The sequence below is a fragment of the Podarcis pityusensis genome, assembly GCF_964106645.2.
Source record: "Podarcis pityusensis genome assembly, chromosome: 2".
NCBI classification, from domain to species: domain Eukaryota; kingdom Metazoa; phylum Chordata; class Lepidosauria; order Squamata; family Lacertidae; genus Podarcis; species Podarcis pityusensis.
The window spans coordinates 61,250,743-61,272,492 of record NC_138029.1 but is presented as its reverse complement, the minus strand read 5'-3'; the positions used below and the strand labels follow the sequence as shown (position 1 = coordinate 61,272,492).

Below are 21,750 nucleotides of genomic sequence, written 5' to 3'. Positions count from 1 at the left end.
TCAAAACCAATTCTTCATAGTGCATGGAGCAATGCTACTCATGTTAAAATGTGTAGGAAAGGACTTGCTCTCCCTGTGTGCTGCCAGGTGTGTGACAAATGAGCATAAATTCATATGATTGTTGAATCACTTACTATATGTGATAGTCTGGGTATAGGAGCAAGAAAAACTAATGTGATCAATGACCGAAATATTTCAGCAATAGTAGTTGTTTGGTGGTTGTAATTTTTATTTAAAACCTTGTAAGAAAAAGGTTTAAAAATGAGTATCTTGTATGTTTAACAAAACTAGCACCACAAAAATCAGCTGCGTGTGACTGGGTAATAAGGTTAGGCAGTGACAGTGGTATGTTTTCTTGATCATTCAAGCAAGTCCCTCCAATGCCTTTTTTGCGTCTGAAGGATGCTTAATAAAGCTGTGCTGTGTACCACAGAATGAGTCCCAGTCCATTAGTCTTTTGGCTGCTTTCAGTTGACACATCGGCTTTTCAGCAAAAGCAAGTGTCCAAACCAATTCATACTAGGTTTCTAATCACAATCCTCCCAGAAATTTCCAGCACCTCACTGCCACCAGGACACCTTTATATTTATTGCAAATTGTTATTTGAATCCTGGTAATCATCTAATAAAGGTTATGCAGCCAAAATTCATTGTGTCATATTCCCAAATAATACAGTCATACCTCCGCTTACGTATCTCTTTGGTTACATAAACTTCAGGATACGTAAGCGGCAAACCCGGAAGTATATATCCGGTTTTTTGCCGCACGCGCATGCACAGAAGCGGTCTCTCCGGTTGCAAAAACCTCAGGATCCGGCTGGACCTCCGGAACGGATCCCGTCTGCAAACAGAGGTAACACTGTACTCAGCTCTTCTAGGGACATTATGGTTACATCTGATTTTGTAAACTTTAGAAATAAGTCCCTGGAGAGACTCTGGTGCATTTACCAGCAGGTGCTCCAATGGGGCAAGGTCCCTGGGTGCTTTTTATTGTCTGCAGAACTAGAAGTAAATGCACCATCCAATACTTTCTGTGTTACTAGATCATCTTCAGGGTTTCTGTTCAGTGGGTAAAAGCAGTTCAACTTTCTAATGACTCATTATGTGCCTCAACACCCCCTTTGCCCCTCCACATTTATATTAGCAGTATCATCAATATCAAGTGATCAGCATGACAAACACCATTTTCATTGCTATTTATAATAGCATAATCAATACTACTGTTCATATGCCTGCATGTGCATGAAGGTAAGGTGCGGGTGGGAGTGGCAATGCAGTGGCAAGACCTGTTCCGTAGCCCTATGTACACTCTTTGTCTGCACTTTTCTATGCACATATAGGTGGTATGTGTGGTGGGGAACCCTGCAGAAAAAAAGTTGCTAACACCAAAGTGAGTGTTGCTCCGTCTTAAAAGGCTTTTACATCTCTGTCCTCAAACACTGGCGTGAAAGGGTGAATTGTCAGGCAAACAGTAGAACTGAGCTTTCACAATGTGCTGGCTAGCATGTAAATTAAGCAGGAAGAGCTGCACGTATTTGTGGGCTTCGTAGGGATTGGAGGCAAAAAGACTAGAGAACATGGGGTCTGTTTGGTGAGTATAAATGTTTCCTCTTGGGCGGGCAGTGGGGGAGGAAGAGCCTTGTGCTGAAAGTAAGGTAGTTCGCTAGGGTGCAAAAGTAGTATATTGTGGAAGAACTGCTAGTGTGCCAGGAGAAATTAATTAATTAAGTGTTCCTGTGAACAGAAAGCGCCAGCTTATAAAGGAGGCAGCCCATTCCACCTCTGCTTGTGTCTTTCTCTGATTTTCCTACTTCCCAGTTACTCTTATCAGGTTTAATTCTGTTGTATCTCTGTATGATCCAAGGATGAAAGCTGAAGGGTTTGCTGTTTGTGAAGTGGCAGGGCTTTAAAACAAGCAGGCCTGTTATACATCAGAGGCATATAAACAGAGCACAGAATGTTAATATCCAAATTGCTGATTTTAAATAAGCCAGCAGTGCTGCTAGGGAGCTTGGGTCATGGAGAAACATTTTGTTTGTTGGTTTTAATGGAATTCCAAATGTGATTTCAAAGTGGACATACTTGCATCCATGAAAGTGCTGTGGAATACTCAGGTTGGTGGTGGAGGCTGAAATGTGAAGCAGGAAATTGAACATAAGTTCTGAAGTTTTTAAAACATTGTGACTGTGGAAAGATAGAGCAGGGTGAAGAAGCAGTTGTTAGCCAGTTGCCAACAATCTTTCAACCTTCTATCCTGCTCTACTCTAGGCATGTCAAACTCAAATGGGTTCAGGGGGTCCAATGCTTCTCTGAGCAGATGCATTGGGTCCACCCCAATAATATTGTTGCCACGACCACCCTGGTTTCGACTGGCCATTCAGCTCCAGTGTGCTACCCCAACATTTGTGCCACTATGCTCCTTGTCTTCCAGTTACCTTTCATTTCTCCAAGCACCTGAGCAGTCCTTGTTCCCACCATATAAACCAGGGTGGAAAGCTTTTTTTTCTGTAGAATAGGAGGGGGGTTCCATGACTTGAGTCTAGCAAAGTTGTCCAATTAGCACAAGGACTTCCCCCACCCCGGCACCCCGCAATCTGTTCCAAGGGAACCAACCCTCTGGTGCAGGAGTGGAAATCCTGTTTTGCTGGTGGAAGTCCTTTTGCTCACAGGACAACATTTTTTGATATGACCCCTCAGGCCTAGGACTGAATGTAGCCCTCTGAGTGTTGTCTTTATTGTCTTTACTTTGGGGTACTTTCTAGGCCATGATCTCTCTCTGTGCCACCCCCCCCCCCATTGACCTTGCTACTTCCCCTCCTCAAGTAACTTAATTGCTTTGATGTAGAGGTGTGAGGGTTTATCATCATTTCTTATCACTTGTCATCATTTCTTATTGGTTAGGAGGGAGAGAGCAAACCTGTTAAGTCTTCACCTTTTGTTCACCAGTATATTGCCTTATCACTTACCACGATGTTATTTCAATACCGGTATTCAACGATACGGCGATTTATTGCACAGCACTGCTTCCTACAACAACCACTTCAGTCGGACATCCTGAACATTCCCATCACCCATGTTTCTTTTCCCAGGAGCAAAGGGAATTGCTGCCTCTGCAATTCACATCAATTTTGCCTTGGTAGCCTATGCTATCCTGGCATATTCCAAGTACCATATTTGTTGACCGCTGTGCAGCTAATTTAAATGGAAGTGGGGAAGAAACTGGTGTTGAGGTGTGTGGTAGCAGTCGCTGGAAGGTAAAGCTCTCTTTCCCCAGCTAAGGAGAAGCCGTGATGGTGTGAAGTCTGTTAACTGTCATGGGCTATCCTGGAGATCCCAAGTAAGGACACAGGCCTCAGGCCTCCTTTAGAATTACTGAGGAAGACAGCTGTGCAGTTAGGAGCAATATGGATTCTTAATGCCTCAGAACATGAGGGGCTAAGAAAGGGTTTAGCCTCTGCTGTAATAACTGGCCCAGCGATACATCTCCTTTCCCCCCTACATAAGTAGGTAACTGTCATCATTCCTATACAGAAGACTAAAGTACTGTATTTTGGGAAAGAACCAGAGGCTTATTTGGATGGGTGGATGGAGGCGAGTGCCACAGGAATATTTCTCTCTGTGTTTGTGTGTATATACACACACTGTATTTTTCTGTGTATAAGACACCCCCTATTTTGGGGGACTCCAAATTAAGAAAACACCCCTCAGCACGACCTGTGTATAAGACGAGCCCCAATTTTAAACATAATTTTTTGGTAAAAACTAGTCTTATACACTGAAAAATATGTTTTGTGTGTGTGTGTGTGTGTGTGTGTGTGTGTGTGAGTGAATGAAGAGGAGGCTAGGAAAGCTAGAATGAAGAGGTGCCTGAAAGGGATAGAGAGTACTAGAAAGGGATGAGGCAAGATACTGGAACCTTCCTTTCACCTCAGCCTCCTTCCTGGTATTTCATGGGCCTTCCCCCCCCCCCCAACAATATATACTGGTGGTGATAAAAACAGAGCTACAGTAAGGTTTGCAGAAATATATCTGGAACAGCAAGAAGGATTCTACAAAATGTTTTCAAAGGAATCTCGAGCTCGATTTAACCTATATGTTGGGTGTGTAAGGCAAACTTTACTGCAGCATTCTGTTCACCAGCACTTTTTGTGAACTGTGTTGCCTTTCCTTGTGCATACACTGCTACCACACCAGAGGTCTGTGGCTTGCATGTGCAGGGCCTGATGGCCTAGTTTAAATGTGAAGCTGGTGTATGGAACACTCCATGGCTGAATTCTGTCTTGCCCAGTGTTATGTTTAAATTGGGCCTCTCTCTTTAGGAAATGGCTCGGGCCCTTTGCGAAAGTATTTGCATACAGCTGTATTGGCAGTGCTGTGTTTTGTTTTGTCTTTTTGTTTAGAGGGGAAACTGGTTTGGCAAGATTATTTTGTTTGTTTCCATTGCCTTTAGATCTATAACCTGCCTTTTTTACATTAAGGAAATACATTAACTCTGAGTAACTTTATGCATTTTAAATTAAACAAGAGTTTTGGGTCTTTTATGTAAGGCCCAGTTCATAAGACCATGAAATTACACAGAAAGGACACATGGACTAATTTTTATGGCATATAGTGAGGTGGCTGTGCATTTTGTTTTACTGCTTAACTAAGTCCTGATTTCCATTGCGCATTGACAGTTGTTTGTGCCCACATAATAGATGTACATCTATTGAAACATTAGGAACTGGACATGTAGTGAAAAAGACTCATTCTGTACACCTACATTCATTCCTTTTAAGGTAATATGAACTGACCTTCAGTCTTGGGCAGAAGGATTAATTGGGTTGTTTTGCATGTTAACTATAGAGGATGTATAAGTGACTCCTGCAGAGAAAATGTGCAAGTTCCCCTTTGCACAGTGCTTGGATGCATGGAAAAAGGATGTGTGACTCACACTATTCCTGCGTCTTGGTAATGTGCAGAATAGTTTATACACTTGCCTATTCTAGGTTTAATAAAAAGTATTGGGCTGTGGTTTTTGTGTGTGTGTGTTCAGTAGATAAAACCACTGTAATCTGACTGTTGTAGTTTTGAAACCCAAATGATCAATTTCCGTTTGCCTTTCTTAATTTTTTCAGAAGTGGGTAGGTATGCATATGTCTTACTTGAAATGTGAAATGCCCAAGTCTAGGATCCACAAATATTTGTATCAGTTCAGAAAAAAAAACTTATGCATGCCTCTCTAGCACATATTTCACATAGTTGTGTAGAAGGCATGTACAGCATAGCTGAGATCTTAAAAGGGTGCTCTAGTTACACTTCAGAATATAGTGGAGACAGCTGCCAATGCCAGATAAAACCATGAAACTGTGATACCACAGTCAGTGAGCATGCCAGTAGTTTTGCATGAATTGTTATTGGGTCATATTTTCCCTTATTTCTTGAGAATTAAAAAAAATTCAACTTCCTTTCCCCCCTTGTCTTTAGCGTCAAGAGATCCCCCCAACCACTTGAGGAAGATGAAGATAAGGACCAGCGAACAGTGACCATCAATCCTTGTCACATGGGAAAGGCATTCAAAGTCATGAATGAACTAAGGAGGTACTTGTGCTCAATTTGCATTGTCATGCACTTGCCGCTTGTTAGTTTGAACAGGAGGCATCTAAGCTACATATTTACTTTGTAAAAAAGAGGTTCCGTTCAAGCATTGCTTTGAAGCAGGGTTGTGTCTCAAAATACAAAGTTCTGTGTCATGTCGGTCTCCCAGATCACACAGGTAGTTCTCACACAAGGATGGTGCTTTTATGCTAGTGTGGAAAGTTCTTACGTTATTCAGCTCAGTCGCTTGATGCAAAACTTCATAGGAACATGAAGAGCCTGCTGGATCAGGCCAGTGGCCATCTATAGTTCAGCATCCTGTTCTCACAGTGGCCAACCAGATCCTTGTGGGGGAAACCATCAAGCAGGATTTGAACACAAGAACATTCTCCTCTCTTGTGGTTTCTAGCAACTGGTATTCATAAGCATTGCTGCCTCCAGTGTTACTGATGTGACGTTATTGGTGCGAGTGTTGTGATATTGAAGTCAGCCACAGGAGGCTATCAAGCATATTATAAGTATGATATTTGAAATGGCTTGGAATTATTCTACTTTCAGTACAAATCAAGATAGCTGACAGGTTATTCAGTAGAAAGAAGCAAGCATAGTATTATATGTTTGGAGGCCTTTGCTGCTGCTTCCCTTTACACAAACATGCTTGTTGCTGCTTTGCTGAAAACAAAATATTTTTTTATAAACCCACTTAAACATTTTCAAATGTTCCCACCGTAAAATAATCTCTCTTTAAATAAAAAGAATGCTTGGTGTGCTTTTTCATTTGGTGCAAATCACCACATAATCAAGATCTCCAGAAGATCAAAGCTATTTAAAAAGTGATAATCTAGTGTTACACGTATTACAACACCTACGCCTAATTGCAGAGAAAAATGGTTAGTGCAAATTGATTTCTGTTTGGCTACCAATCCTTGCACACCAGTTAGAAATTTCATGTTGGCTAAAAGAGCCTGTTTAGGTTCCTATGTTATTCTACTGTTAAGTCTATTTTGTTTTAAATACCACAATTCCTTGTTCACATTTGTCTATAAAAATTGGCTCTAGGGTAAACAATAATCATGTATGTAATTAAGATAGGGGTCTGTGTGTCTGAGTTTGTCATCTTTTCTTGAGCTTAATCTGATTACATATCTGCCTGCCATACATTATTTAGAGATGCAGTAAATAAATCCAAAATGTCTCTGTTGTGCCCAGGATAGATTAAAGAGTTATTTGTGGGTCAGATATTTATTCCCTGCTATCCGATGAGATTTAGTTTCTCATACATAAAAGTGCTTGACTTTGATTGGCTCATAACAGATTTGTGCATATCAACGTGTGCAGCAAAATCTTACTGTATTGCCTATGATATGGTGTATACTATATGCAGATCCCCTAGGAAACATAAATTCAAGGCAGCCATTTTGGCTGCCTTCCTGCAGCCAATTGGAAGCTGCGCCTTGGTTTCCGGACATTTTGGAAGTTGAATGGACTTCCAGAATGGATTCCGTTTGACTTCAGTGGTACGACTGTTCTTGAATTGCAACACATTCTGACCATGACAGGACTATAGCACTCTTCAGAGGTGGCTGTGGAATTGCTGCAGATTCTATAATGCATAAAGGCTTGCCACCAAATTGCTGGGCAAAAATTCCTTGATAATGATCCAAATGGTGGTGTGCTTTTAAGCATTATGGCAATGCTATCAGATGAACACATGGAACAGCAGCTCTCCACATCATGTCTGTAATGTCAAAAGGGGCATCAGCATTATGTGAAGAGTCCTAACCCCCCCCCCCCCCGTTATCTTGGAGCTGATAGCTTCTACTTCTAGTCTGCTGTCACAGAACAGGAGGGGACTGGAGTAAAGTTGCTTATGTGCCTGAGCACTTGGCTGCCTAAGTTATGTGGAATAATATGTACTTGGAGTGATATAATATTAGCTTATTCCTTTTGTAACTTGAGTGCAGTGGGGGATAATGGGGGAGTGTATGACAGTGCTGCTCTTTGTGGAAACTAATGGCTTCTCTTGTGCATGATGCCCTTTTGAACATGTAAGACTACAGCTGCCCTTAAGCCTCTGTTGTCTCTTTCCTTGTGTGCTTATTACCGATTTATGCTTTTGGCTCCCTGCTGCTGCTGAGCTGTAGTAGAACTAAATTGTGGCATTTGCTTGAATGCCTTAAATCTGTTGTTTTTAGCAAAGGCTGATTTCCATGGCAATATTACGCACATGGCAAGTCTGGACCAGTGAGAACTTAATGATGACTGGGGACAGGCGAGCGGGGGGGGGGGGGGCTGCACTTTACTCCATACGTATCTCTGCTGGGTCAGCCAGTGGCCATTTCTGTAGGAGGTCAAGCGGCCACAAATGCATCGATTTCAGGCAGAGTCCCTTGCATTCCTCTCCTTCCCACACTGTAAAGTATATAGTGGGTAGGTATTATGTCAATAACAGGTGCTTCCACCTTTCCATTTAGCTTGGAGTTCCTGGACTGGCTAGTGTCAGTGATAGCAGCTGTGCTTTCAGCCTTCACTGTCACTGAGGATGGACTGAGAACAGGTGGCCCTTGTCCAGACATGGTGACCTTGGTAGCGGAAAGCCAGCAAGAGGCCTCCTTCTTGGCTTAACCTGTGGAGTCCCCTCCTTTCCCTAGCTGTTGTGTAGTGTGCTACACTTGTGTGCTGCAAGAACCCTAGTGGCTGGAGGCTAGCGTGCGCTATGTGGCTAGGATGCTATTTTAGGGGATCAGTGGGGGGTGTATGGGGCATGGGAGGGAGGAGAGTTTCCTTACCCCTTTCTATTGTGTTGCCTTCTCTTACTATTCATTCTCCGTATCTGCTGCCTCTCCACCTGGGATATCCCAGTGGCAAGTCCTTTTTGTGTGTGGCATCCCCAAGCAGATAATGCACAATTTGAGCTACAGTGGCCTTTGCTGCTGCTGCCCACTAAGTCCCTTTGCAAACCCCTTGTACAGGGAACATGTGCAAACTAGAAAGGCTGGGAGGGAAAATAAGTTGCCAACATCTGCTTCTTGGTAGCCATCACAAATGGTCTCTTCCTCCTAGCAGGCATATTGGTAGCAGGCATGGCAGTGTTGGGAATCATCTGGTGGGGGGGCACTGGTTCTCTACCATTCGTGTGTGGTCTAGCCTCTGTTTTGAGGACAATGCAGGAGGTTTGAGTTAAGTGTATGTTCTCTTTGGGGGTAATTTTTTTTGGAAGGGCTTGAAGAGGGAGGAGACTCAATGCAAGACTGATGAGGCTACTGCTGTGTTACCAACTGCTTTGAATAAAAGACAAAGCCCCTCCAAAGATGTTTCTTCGTGCTATTCCCATTTATTTAAAAATTACTTGACATCCAATAATGGATTACTGGTCTTAAGACACCCACACATAATTACAGAGGAAAAAAAACCTTTTGCATAAGCTGTAGATATAAATATATTCAGCTCAGTATTCATCAAAATGGATGAGGTTTTTTTTAACAGTTCTTTGTATGTTTGAACACTTGGATCTTGAATTCACCCACATATTGAAATAAATTTGCGAGACTATAACCTTGAAATCTAGCTAAATTGTCATGTTTGTTAATTAAAAATGAACTGAATATTCCAGAGGGCTGCCTATAGAGGCTACAGCAAGCCCCTCCCCATCCCCCTTAATAGTGCTGTATAGCAGAAGAGTCATTCAAGGAAACTAGACCATTTCAAGTCTGCATATAGAAAGCGCAGTTTGGAAGCACGTTCTGAAACCATGATTTTTTGGTGTCTTCACAGCAAGCGGCTTCTCTGTGATGTGGTGATTGTTGCTGAAGATGTTGAGATCGAAGCCCATCGTATTGTCCTGGCAGCCTGCAGTCCGTATTTCTGTGCAATGTTTACAGGTATCTTTGGGCGTTTGAGCAAATAACTGTTATTTGCTGATTAAAATATATTTGGAGTCAAGCTATGTGTTGGGTGCTAGTGTAGGGTGCAGATTCTAAGATGCAGATTAGTTTTGTTTGGTATCCATTAGGGTTTGAGTATAGGCCTGTGACTGTTTTTAAAGGTGTTTTGTATGTGGGGCGGGGGGAAGGAAACATGAGGTTTATAATTTACTATGTGAACAGCCATTTGTGTGCGTTTCCAGATAACGTATCTTGCATTAGGAGCATTCATCCCAGACTTGATTTTACTGGTGAGGCATGTCAAAGATCGGAGTAAGCTCCATAATAGAGACCATTTTCATGTTAAGGCTGCCATGGTACCGGGCTCAAGTTTGTAGGTGAGCCTGAGGCTGAGATTTGAGGGATATTTTGTGGGGATTCAGCCTTTGTGCTGCCACTGATTCCTGCAAAAACACCACCACCACGTTTACTTTGCCTCCCTTTCTTTGCTTTGTCTCACCCTCTGTATGTAGCAGCTTTAACATGTGAACTAGTTCTTAGGAATTTTGCTACAAGAGAACAAAAGACACTGCATGGGGAATAACACAGATTTCTGAATGACTGTTTTACAGAAAATGGTTTGGTAATTAATTTAATTGTGGAAGTATATAGCACCATTAATATATTTTACATCTGATAGCTTGCTATTGAGGTAAGGTGTGGATTTTCTGCTTTCGCAATAACTATTGCAGTTGCAAACCATAGTTACTTTCCTCCTTGTTTAAGTGGCGAGTGGCAAAATAGACATCTGTGTACTCATCTCATGTGACATGCAACATGTGGGGTCCATGTAGGGTTTTGATTTTTAAAAAAATCAGAACACTTCCATGTAAGATGCTTGTCTTGTGAGAATTGGCCCTTAGAAGTAGCAAGGTGCTTGTTTAAAGTGCATTTTAATAGCTGTGCTGATACTGCTTGTTCAGGTTGACTCTTGCAAAGGTGGAATGTAGGTGAGGACCTAAATTAGTGAGCAGTTGGTGGATCTGGCTCTTTAAGGATGCCTTCTGGCCCCAGAGTGAAGATGGAAGAGTTTGGGACCTAATCCTAATCATCACTGGGTCACTTTAAATTAAGGTGCACCAGTGGCAACCACTTCTGTACTAATCTTAATTCAAAACAGCAGGACAGGGGAGGTGAAAGTCATGTGGTTGCCATGCTACCATGCCATTATCCCTTTCTGCTTCTTGATTAACAATAAACTAAGTTAAAAGATGCTTATGTGGTTGCCAAGCAGTGACACATGTGATTGCCCCTAGTTCATCCCTTCTCCCTTTTAATACTCATTACGGAAGCCAATATGAACTTGTAACAGCAGCCTCTTCACGGTCTTTCTTGGCCTAAGATGGCAGGAACAGAGGAAAGATTCTAGTAATGCATGTACTTTGTAGCCAGAAGGTTCCATCCCTGGGATCTCTAGTTAAATTAAACAAATGAAGGAAAAGGCCTTCCTCCTTGCCTGAGACCCTGAAGAGCCACTGCTAGTCAGAGAAGAATGCAGTGGGCCAGATGGGCAAATTTTCAGACCATGTATGAAAGAGCTTTATTATGGGTTCATTTATTTATGAATTCATAATCTGTACTTCCATAACCAAAATAGCAAAGGGGAATACTGCATATAAAAACAAAATCAACAGAAATATCAATGAAAAGGCATAAATAAATTCTAACTGGTTAAAATAAAAGAAATTCATGTTGTAGAGGCCTGTCTAAACGAAAGACATCTAAAGGCAAGGAGGAATGGTTCCTGCTGAATCTCTACTGGTAGGCAGTTCCACAGGGCAGGGCCTGCCACCCTAACAGTTCCTTTCCAATTACCATACTTCTTCCACCAGTGAATGAGATTGAGGAAAACTGTGACCCCCTCAGTTCAGTGTTTGGCCCACAGGCCAGTTCAGTTGCTGACTTCAGCTGCATAAAATGACAGAAAAGAGGGGAAATTACACAACAATTTAATAAAACCTAGTCTCAAGCTTTCAAGCACAACTGATCTAAAGTTAGAGAGGTAGTCAGCTATTGTACGAATACGTGAAATACACAAATAGCTCAAAAGAGCCTTGCCTGACATCATCGCTCTCTCTTTCTATAGCACTTATAAAGAAGAGCCAGCAAAAATAAATGCAGTATGAGCTCAAACGCCCACCCTCAAGCTGCTCCCTCCATGGATGGGGTTGCAGCTTGTGCAAATAATAAGAGATTGCAAATTTTTCTTCTTGGTAAGAGGACCAATTGCAGCTCCTCTGTTACAGCCCCAAACAGCTACCTACATCTAGGACTGTATATATTTCACAACTAAGCAATCACACCGTATACATTGAGTTGGCTTGCATATTACACCGATCCTGGCTGGACTACACTGGCTGCCAATTAGTTTCTGGGCCCAATTCAAAGTGATAGTTTTGACCTATAAAGCCTCAAATGGCTCAGGACCGCAATACTTCAAGGACCGCCAAACCCCTCATAAATCAATCCAGACCCTGTGATAATCATGTGAGGTCTTTCTATGTGTGCCTCCTCCACGAGAGATACGGGTATTTCAATCTTTCAATAAAAAACAAACAAACAAAAACACTTGGTATTTTGCAACATGAAAAAGCAGGGGATGGTATTTCTTAAAACAGACATGGCAAACCTTTGGACCTCCGGAGCTTGTTGGACTTCAGCTCCCATCATACCCAGCCAGCATGGCCAGGGGTCAGTGATGGAAATTGTAGTGCAACAACATCTGGAGGGCCACAGTTTCCCCATCACTACCTCAGAAGATGACTCCAGCCATGGAACACTGCAGGTTTGAGGAGTGCCTTCCCTCCTCAAATGTCAATTGCCCTGGATCACTAGTGCAGGTGACCATCCGACCATGTCGGCAAATGTAGGGAATCCTTACCACTTGGTTAAGACAGGAGTAGAATTGTGAAGCTTGACAATATCATGCTAGTAGAACTTGTAATAGAAAGCTATTAATTGAATTTGCAACTTCCATCATAATAACTTCTATTGTTTCGCACACATGACAAAGAGAAAAGCAATTCAAAAGTACATACATTTGGTACAACTTGCAATGGACACCAGATATTCTGGCCTGTCCCTTATACAGACCTCCCATTTGAAGGCTATGTCACTGAGTACAGACATGGACGTACTTTCCAATGGAACGTACTGCTGCAAAATAAATGCATGGAATCTTAAGATACATGCAAGTTACCAATTCCTTTCTTTTGTAGACAGGTTTACTTCAAAGGAAGAGCAATCCTATTGAGTGAGTATAACGATAGTAGCCTGTTGGCTTCTGTTCCTTTTAAGAATGTAGAAAAGGGAACAAAGAATATTTCTGTCTTTCTTCATGGAAGAGTATCAAACAGGGCCAGCTGCTTTAAAACATATTGTTAAAAAAAGAAAAGAATATTGGCTTTTCAATTGTATGAACTGTAGCTATCTGTTCTCAAAGCTGTGCAGCAGAGATGCCTTAACTTGCAAATCAGATATTTAAAAGTAATTTTGAAAGTGGGAATCATAAACTTGGTAGTATTTCTTAGATATCTAGAAATGGGATCACTGTTTAGAATGTGCTAAAAGTCTTTTTGTTTTTGTTAAGACGGATAGGTAGAAATTTCTCCATGTGCTCAGTTGAACCTAAGGGGGTGGGGTGGGGGAAATAGAAACACAAACCACATTTTTTGGGGGGAATTATTTTTAAAATTGAATTTCAGGAGATATGACTGAAAGCAAAGCAAAGAAGATCGAGATCAAAGATGTTGATGGACTAACCTTAAGTAAGCTGATTGATTACATCTACACCGCTGAGATAGAAGTCACAGAAGAAAATGTTCAGGTGAGGAGATCTTAAAGGTGTCTTTTTAGTGGTGGCTCCCTTCCTGGGGAGATCGATAAATTGAATTAAAAAAAATTATTTTCCAAGGCTTACCATGAGTGATTTTCTGCCTTTTCTTGTACATAGTTTTTATGATGAACTTGCTTTAGTGTTTTACTTATGTAAGTTGCCTTCATAATTTTTCATTTTTAAAGCTGAGATTAAAATGATTCCAATAATAAAAGATTACCTAGGAATTGAAGTTAGAGATCTTTCAGGATGTGCCTGGAAATCAGGTCATATCAGCATCATTACAACCATTATGTTCAGCAATAGAATTCTGCAATGTTTCTTTATAAAATTAAATTAAGTTCTACACATCTTCCCTAAAGAGGGCATCTTCTGGGCAGTCACATTGTAACTGAATGGCAAATTTGATGTTTAAGGTAGCTTTCTACACACATTTAGGAGTAAGTCTATAAGGAGTAAGTCTATGTGGGAAATACTGTGATTACACTGGTAATAATTTTTTCTCCATTCTCCAGCTGTCTGCTTAGATTTAGTATTCTAGGGGCAAAAGTATTGTGCATTTAAAAGATTTTGTACAGCATTGGTGTAAAATCAGGAATCGGTAATGTTACACTACTGCAATTGTAGAGTGAGAGAGAATTTAAGAGCTTATATTCATGGTTTGGGATGTGGGTGGCGCTGTGGTATAAACCACTGAGCATTGGGCTTGCCGATCGGAAGGTCGGCGGTTCGAATCCCTGCGACAGGGTGAGCTCTTGTTGTTCGGTCCCAGCTCCTGCCCACCTAGCAGTTCGAAAGCACGTCAAGTCAAGTGCAAGTAGATAGGTACCGCTTCGGCGGTAAACGGCATTTCCGTGCGCTGCTCTGGTTCGCCAAAAGTGGCTTGGTCATTCTGGCCACATGACCTGGAAGCTGTCTGCAGACAAACGCCGGCTCCCTCGGCCTATAGAGCGAGATGAGCGCCACAACCCCAGAGTCGTCCGCGACTGGACCTAATGGTCAGGGGTACCTTTATCAGAAGATTTTACATTGGGGTAGCCAATTTGTTGCCCTACAGATGCTGTGGTCTACAATTCCCAGCAGCCAGCTTAGCCAGTAGTCGGGGTGGTAGGAGTTGTAGTCTGAAGCATTTGAGAAGCACCATGTTGGCTGCCCTATCTTCACTTTGTTGGGATACTGCCAGGGAGATAAAGTCCATCAAGGCCCCCAAGCCGTCTGCCGGACGATCCATCGACCTCCCGTAGGCACGCAGCGACATGAGTTTCTAGAAAATATCTTGCCACATTCTAGAGCTCAGGCACACTCTCTCAGCAGATAATGCACAGCCAAAAGTTGCAGTCAGGAGAGCATTATTTACAAGTTTATTCAGCGTTGATCAGAACACAGAAAAACATGACTGACTGCTTTAGTGTCTGCGACACAGAGAGAAAACGAAAGCAACAGAAAACATAAACATCCTGTGAACAGGAAATACGCAGACTCTGACTCATAAAGCCTGCTCCCTTTTAAGGTGGAACGGAAATATCCTCACACACTTAACCCTCAGAGCCTTTGAGTTTTTGGAACATATTAACCAAAGCTTAGTAAGAGAGCATGTGCTTTGCATGCAGAAGATTCCAGATGCAATCCATGGCATCTCAGGGAGAGCTGGGAGAGACCCTTGCGTGAAACCTTGGAGATGCATCCACTGCTGGTCAGTGTAGACATTACTGACTTGGGGCAAGGCAGCTTCTCATGTTCCTTGGTGGGTTATAAGAAGATCATGTAGATCATGACAATCACTTAGGTACAAGTTAAGCACCCTGGGTCAAAGCACTTTAACTTAAATCAATGCCAGTCTTCTGTGTTTTGATAATTTGGATTTGGCCCTTGAAAAGTGATATGGCTGAATGCTTTACTGATATAATTGTTGAAGGTCCTGAACTCTGTTTTAATGGACAGGCCTGCTGCTGAAAGATCATGTGGATTCACAAGTAATGCGCTTAGATATTCGCACCATAGGATAATGCTGGTTCCTGTCTTTGAGTATTTTTAGTGGAAGCATTGCAGGCCAGCGCCATATTGTCCCAGTGGGTCCCTGCTCTGCTATTTAATACAAGTATTCACAACCCAGTTTAATTTCTGTCATGGCTGAATAATTGTATCAAGTGCTGTAGAGCAGCAGTCATTTGGCTCCAGACATTTATGTAACAATTTAGAATGTTTGAAGAATTTCACATTCAGTATATAAGCAATCTGTGGAATTTTAAAAGTTAATTATTACTGTTCTTACATGGGGTGGGGGGTGGGGAATGGCAAAGCCGAAGGGCAATGGTCTTGTTCAGACATCACAACCAAGGATGTTGGCACCATTCCTTGTGCGCTCACACATTCCTTCTCTTTGTTTGGTTCTCAGTAAGTAGTTTGCCATTTTATCAGAATATAAGGCAAACTATGGTTATCGTAGTATGCCATAGTTTTAATACAAACCAGAATCCCAGTCTGATCTTTGGTTTCCAGTTCTTGTTTGGATGCAAACTGTGGTTTGTAGTTAACCATAGTTTATCTGATTTGTATGCCATGGAATATTATAGTTGTTATATGCTTGTTTGAAAGCCCTTTAAATCATAGGGTCGCTTCCGGCTCTACAATTCTATCTGTTCCAACCCCCTGCAAGGCAGGCCGTTTAGTGTTTAAAGGTCTCAAAGTGGCCTGCAATATAAAAACAATAACACTATATGATAAAAACAGATAAAAACAGGTGTTCAGTAATAACAGGGTCCAGTGTTGTGGACAGGGAAGACCTGGTTTGAGACATAGTTCTCACAAACTGGGAAGTGAGGAAGGGAATTGGAATGCACAAGAAGAGGAGGGTAAGTATGAGCCGGAACTGCTGCCCTGGTAGGCTATCTAGGCCAGGCTTCCTCAACCTCGGTCCTCCAGATGTTTTTGGCCTACAACTCACACGATCCCTAGCTAGTAGGACCAGTGGTCAGGGATGATGGGAATTGTAGTCTCAAAACATCTGGAGGGCCGAGGTTGAGGAAGCCTGATCTAGGCCATCTTTGTAGCAAGAAACGGGGTTATGTGGTTCACAGATAATTAGCATAGATGTGAATTTGCCCTTTACTTGGAACTGTTGTTCTAAAACTACACTGAAACTTGAAACTTTTATCATATTAGTGGAATTCCAATACACCGAAGCAGTTCTAGGAAATTGCTGGAAAAAAGAAACAGTTGTTATTAGTTTCCTTTTGCTAATTTAAGTTAATCTGTGCCAGGAATCAAAAGTGTTTGAGAGCCAGAGAACATAGCTTAATTAATTTCTGTGTTTTATTGTTGCCTGTTGGGGGTTAGCATTCTCTGAAAAAGTTACTGATTTGTAATATTCCTGTGTGATCCAGCTGGGTTGGATTTTTCTTGCTGGAATAGTACAGTGAATGCACCCCAGGGCACGTTGCAGTTTTACTACTGTTCTTTTGGGATGAAGTGAGTTGAGGCAGTGGATGAACACAGTTTTCTTCTTGCCAACACAGTGTAATGGCAAGGTAAGTCTTTAACGATATTTGTCATGCTTTTCTAGATCATTCCTTGGAGACCTGCTTATGAGTTTGCTTGATTCCAACAGAGTAAATGCATATTTAGCAGTGAGGGAAAGAGTGACATTAATACTGTTTAGCTTTTAAAAGGGCCTTGCATTTTAAAAAACGGCTTTTTCATTGCTAGAGCTGGTGAGGAGTCTTCCTGGCAGATAAACAAATGTAAGTGCCCCAGGCCATCTTCTCAATCTGCCTTCATTCAGTACTGTAGATATCATTGACATCACCAGAATGTCACATACAGATATGATTCTTTCAGCAGTATGAGCCCTTTGGATATACTAACAGTTTGCTGCCTGTAATGGAAAATGATTCACGGTGAAGTTGGACAGCAGGTGCTGATGTACCAGTGCCGTTCATAAAGAAGTGTGTTTTTTTGTGGAGATGTAAAGTTTCTATGATGACTGGCCTCTTTGACCTTGAGGACCACATTCTTTGTATTCAAGATTTATCCAAGAAGGCGAAGTATAGTTGCTCATTCTCTGCCATTTTTTCCTCTGCCTTTCAGGTTTTGTTACCAGCAGCTAGCCTATTGCAGCTAATGGATGTTCGACAAAACTGTTGTGACTTTCTTCAATCTCAGCTCCATCCCACGAATTGCCTTGGTATTCGCGCCTTTGCAGATGTGCATACTTGCACTGAACTGTTGCAACAGGCCAACGCCTATGCAGGTGATCAAACACGCCTCCAAGTTGTCTCTTGTTTTGAAATATTGATGCCTGGAGGACAATTTCCTGCTTGCTTCCTCATAAGCAAAGAATGAGGGAGGAGGCAGAGAAGCAGATGATTGAATCTACTTAAAAGGGTAGAAATACTTAGAATTTTTGTCATTTTCAAAATCAGCTGCTGGTTCCAGTTTTGTACTGAGATGCAATGACATTTTCTATGTTACTAAAGCCATAGTTTGATGTACCTGCTCATCCTGGACTTTATACTGCCTTTGGTAGCATCCATGATAGATACAGGAGGACTGCACCAGCAATGTTATGTGTCCCCTACCCTCTATTATTTGGAAATGTTACTGATTTTCAAAATATGAATCGGATCTATGCCCAGTGGGCAGGACAGAAATACAGAGCCCAGGAACATCTTTTGGCTGTCTGTTAAATTTTTGATAGTCTTCAGATAAAGTGTTTCCAACACATAGGCTTAAAATTCCTTACAGTGAAGCAGGCTCTTGCTCTCTGAGACGTTAGACCTACTTTCAGTTAGCCGCCTTCACAGTGACATTTGCAGTTGTGCTTAGAAACACAGTGATTAGAAAATGGCAGGTGTTAAATAAGATAGCCACTTAATTCAGCACCAGAAATAGATGAAATGAGTAACTGCAAAAGAGGGCACAGGAGAACACAGTCATTTAAAATTTTCATATGCTAATGTATATGTACAGATGCAGATTTAGAAATAATTACTATAATTTAAATAGAAATACAGTGTATTTCTTCATAACGAGGAAGATGGTGACAAATGCATCCAGGCACCAACAATTGATGGGCGACTTCAAGGTCTCGCCATTCTCTTTTATTTAAATCAGACTTGGACCAGACTTTCCTTCAAATAAAGGACTGTCCTCTGACAACCCTTCAGATATAGGACAGGCCTCTAGGAAGTAGTACAAATATGGCCATCCTAGAATCAAATTACTTGCAAATGCAGATGAAACCTTTTCAGTCACTTGCTTGCAGCATAATAAGCAAAGGAAAAACTGGTGTCTGGGACAAATGGCTCACTTTTCAAGGTTTGATTTTTAGAATTGTTTAATCTTTAACCAGGCAAGTATTGCGTTCAGTTTAGATCTGGCTGTTAGGTAATTATAAGAGCTGCTTTTGTTGTTTTATTGGCCTTCATGAACCCTTTTACTTCAGAATCCTATGTAATGTTAATGAAAAGTCATTCAAAAAATGCTATCCAAGTTCTTTGGCTATACATTAACTGGGTCAAACAAAATATCTGCATGTTAAAAGTGAGTAAGAGGGAGCAGATGAGGTCACTTACTAGAAAAAAAAATCGCCTTTGAAAAAGTGACTTAAAGCAAATGACATGGGCCTGCTAAGTGTAAGTTTCTGCCTTTGCAAAATTATTATCGCACTCCTACATTTCTACCCTAAAGGGTGGCCTGTAGACCAGTGTATTGTGCATAGTTCGGCTGAGATTTGTTTCTGCAAGGGCCACCTGCTGGCAAATACAGGGATGACATTTCAATAGCTAATAGAGAACTCCACCTCTGTAGCAGGCAGCTTCCCAGGCTATTACAGGCAACTCTGATTGCTTCTGCCCATAGGAAAGCTGCTTTATACTGAGCCAGGGCTGCTGGTCCATATAACAGAATTGCAAACACTTATGACAGCAGTGTTTCAGACAGGAGTGACCTTTGGCAAGCAATGTATGTGCGCTACCCCAAGGTATGGGCTTGTTGTTTTTGAATACGGAGATTCATGTGCACAACAGCAGACTGTGCTTGGCACTGTGGCTGTGGAGTTGTCCCTCTTTCCTTGCTTGTGGTAATTCTGTGCAGGCTATGTCATTCTTCTTCTTCTTATTATTATTTCACAACATAAAATTGCAATATAATTTACTGCTTCTACTAGTCCCTTCTTTAGACTCATTGTAACCTTCATTTTCTCAACTTTTGGTTGTTTTGAACAGAGCAGCATTTTCCTGAGGTGATGCTTGGTGAAGAATTCCTTAGCCTTAGCCTAGACCAAGTTTGCAGTTTGATATCAAGTGACAAGCTAACCGTTTCATCAGAAGAAAAGGTTTGGCCTGCTGCACAGTCTGTAATGCAGAAATATAACAATATTGCAGTGTTTTCAGCAAAAGAATGACAAAATATATGGGCACTAGAAGCAGATCGTCCCCAATATTTCCAGAAATAGACACATTTTTTCAAAAACATTTAAGGTGGCGCTTCATTGGGGGAACCGTGTGTATCTAGAGCAACAGTGGAGAACCTGTGGCCTCCAGATGTTGTTGGACTATGTCTCCCATTGACCATCGGCTGTGCTGGCTGGGGCTGATGGGAATCCAGCAGTATCTGGAGGGTTCCTGGTTTAGAAACTGCTGTCTTGGATCAAGACAGTTAAACAAGCATGCTGAGCCACCTGTCACTCAGGAAAAAGCATTTTAAGCACAGTTAAATAAGCTTTATGTGATTACTTAAACTTTCTGATACAGTGGTACCTCGGGCTCCAAACACCTCATGTTACAAACAGTTCAGGTTACAGATTCCGCTAACCCGGAAATAGTACCTCGGGTTAAGGACTTTACCTCAGAATGAGAACAGAAATCGCACAGCGGCGGCAGCAGCAGGAGGCCCCATTAGCTAAAGTGGTACCTCAGGCTAAGAACGGTTTCAGGTTAAGAACAGACCTCCAGAACGAATTAAGTTCGTAACCAGAGGTACCACTGTATTGATCACTCTTATTTGGAGGTAAGCAATGAGGGCTGCTGTATACATTGGCCCCTTCCCACATGCTAAATGGCTTAGTCCTATCCCACATAAGAATGTTTAGTGGCTTAGTTTTACATCCCAGCCACAGACTGTGTTTTGTTTTATTTCTAATAAACCACAGTCATTTATATTGGTTACTGTGCAGGGAACAAGTCTTGTATAGACACACAAGATGTCTTACAGTGAACTGTGTTGTATTAGCATGCTACTATACAGACAGATAAAAGCTTCAGTGTCAGAAGTAAAATAAAAATAAAAGTCTCTTTCCTTCCAGTCTATTTTTAATGATTTCGGAAATAGTTTTAAATGTTTATTTTATTATTTCACTTGCACATTGATCTTTTTTCAAAGAGCTTGCATATGGTTTCCAGGCAGGTTACAGTTCAGCAGGACTGAATCACCTGCCTTTAGTATAACTCTGGTGCAAGTGCAAAACAGCAAACTGAGCAGTAGTTTAAAATAAAGTGAGTATGGTACTTCTTAAAAATAAAATAAAAATCTGTCCCTTTAATAGCTTGTTCCAAAGTAAATTTGCCCCATATTAGCTTTAATTTGTACATATTTGTGATTAAAAGCCTCTGCTTCTTGTGGTCAAGAGCAAAGGTGGAATTCTGGAAAGGGTAAAACGTGCAAATTAAAGGAATGTGATATCTGGTAACCCAGCAAGGTTATGACTGTTGTACACTAAGGAAAGATTTGATGTAGATGAAATCACAGAGCACCTAAATGCAGCTAAGTATCTTGTGCAGTGGGGAAAGGAAGGACAGTTCTTCAGCAGCCACTAATTAAGTTGAAGGGGTGAGAAGACACACAGGTCAAAGTTCCCAATTCTAAAACAGAGTTAAATGAGCAATTAATTAACCTTCTGTAGATAGTACAGCAAGCAGAATAGAATGCAATTAGCGCCACTTTAAATTTAATGTCCCATCCCTAATTTACATTGGCCAGACGATACGGTTTTTAAAAAGTGCCAACGCATTTATGTGCACAAATGCCATCACCACTTAAGTCCAAAAGTCCCAGCTGGCCTATGCGTTCCATTACATAGTAAGTCATCAGAACATCCTTTCTCTTGAATGTTCCTTCACATGCCCATGAGTATCATAAATGTTTTCAGTTGGAAGGTTCATGTCATGAAAGACTCCTATTGAAACACATATTTTAAGTTGTCGGGCATTGGACTGAGCTCAACAAAAAACAGCATTTAAGTTGTGCAGTACTTATATTCATGGCATTAGATAGTCTTTGTGGTCAGGATTGTACAGTAGACATTTAATACAAAGTTTGTTGGACCCTTCAGAATGCAGAAAATCATACAATCACAATAAAATAATCCGGTTTTGATTCTTTTTAAATCCATCTTTTTATCATATCTTCTTGCTTTTGA

General features: G+C 41.4%; 1 protein-coding gene across 7 annotated transcripts in view; it reads left to right on the top strand.

Moving 5' to 3' along the window:
* The window catches only part of KLHL3 (kelch like family member 3), a 49,948-nt gene that overhangs the window by 13,038 nt on the left and 15,160 nt on the right, over nt 1-21,750 (top strand). For 6 of the 7 annotated variants that reach the window (XM_080996306.1, XM_080996307.1, XM_080996308.1 and 3 more), the window contains 5 exons: nt 5,466-5,579; nt 9,351-9,457; nt 13,204-13,325; nt 17,421-17,583; nt 19,559-19,668. In XM_080996306.1, the coding sequence (XP_080852432.1) occupies nt 5,466-5,579; nt 9,351-9,457; nt 13,204-13,325; nt 17,421-17,583; nt 19,559-19,668 (616 nt within the window). Of the gene's footprint in view, nt 1-4,510; nt 4,778-5,465; nt 5,580-9,350; nt 9,458-13,203; nt 13,326-17,420; nt 17,584-19,558; nt 19,669-21,750 lie in introns of those variants that run through there. The other variant, XM_080996310.1, reaches the window with a different exon arrangement.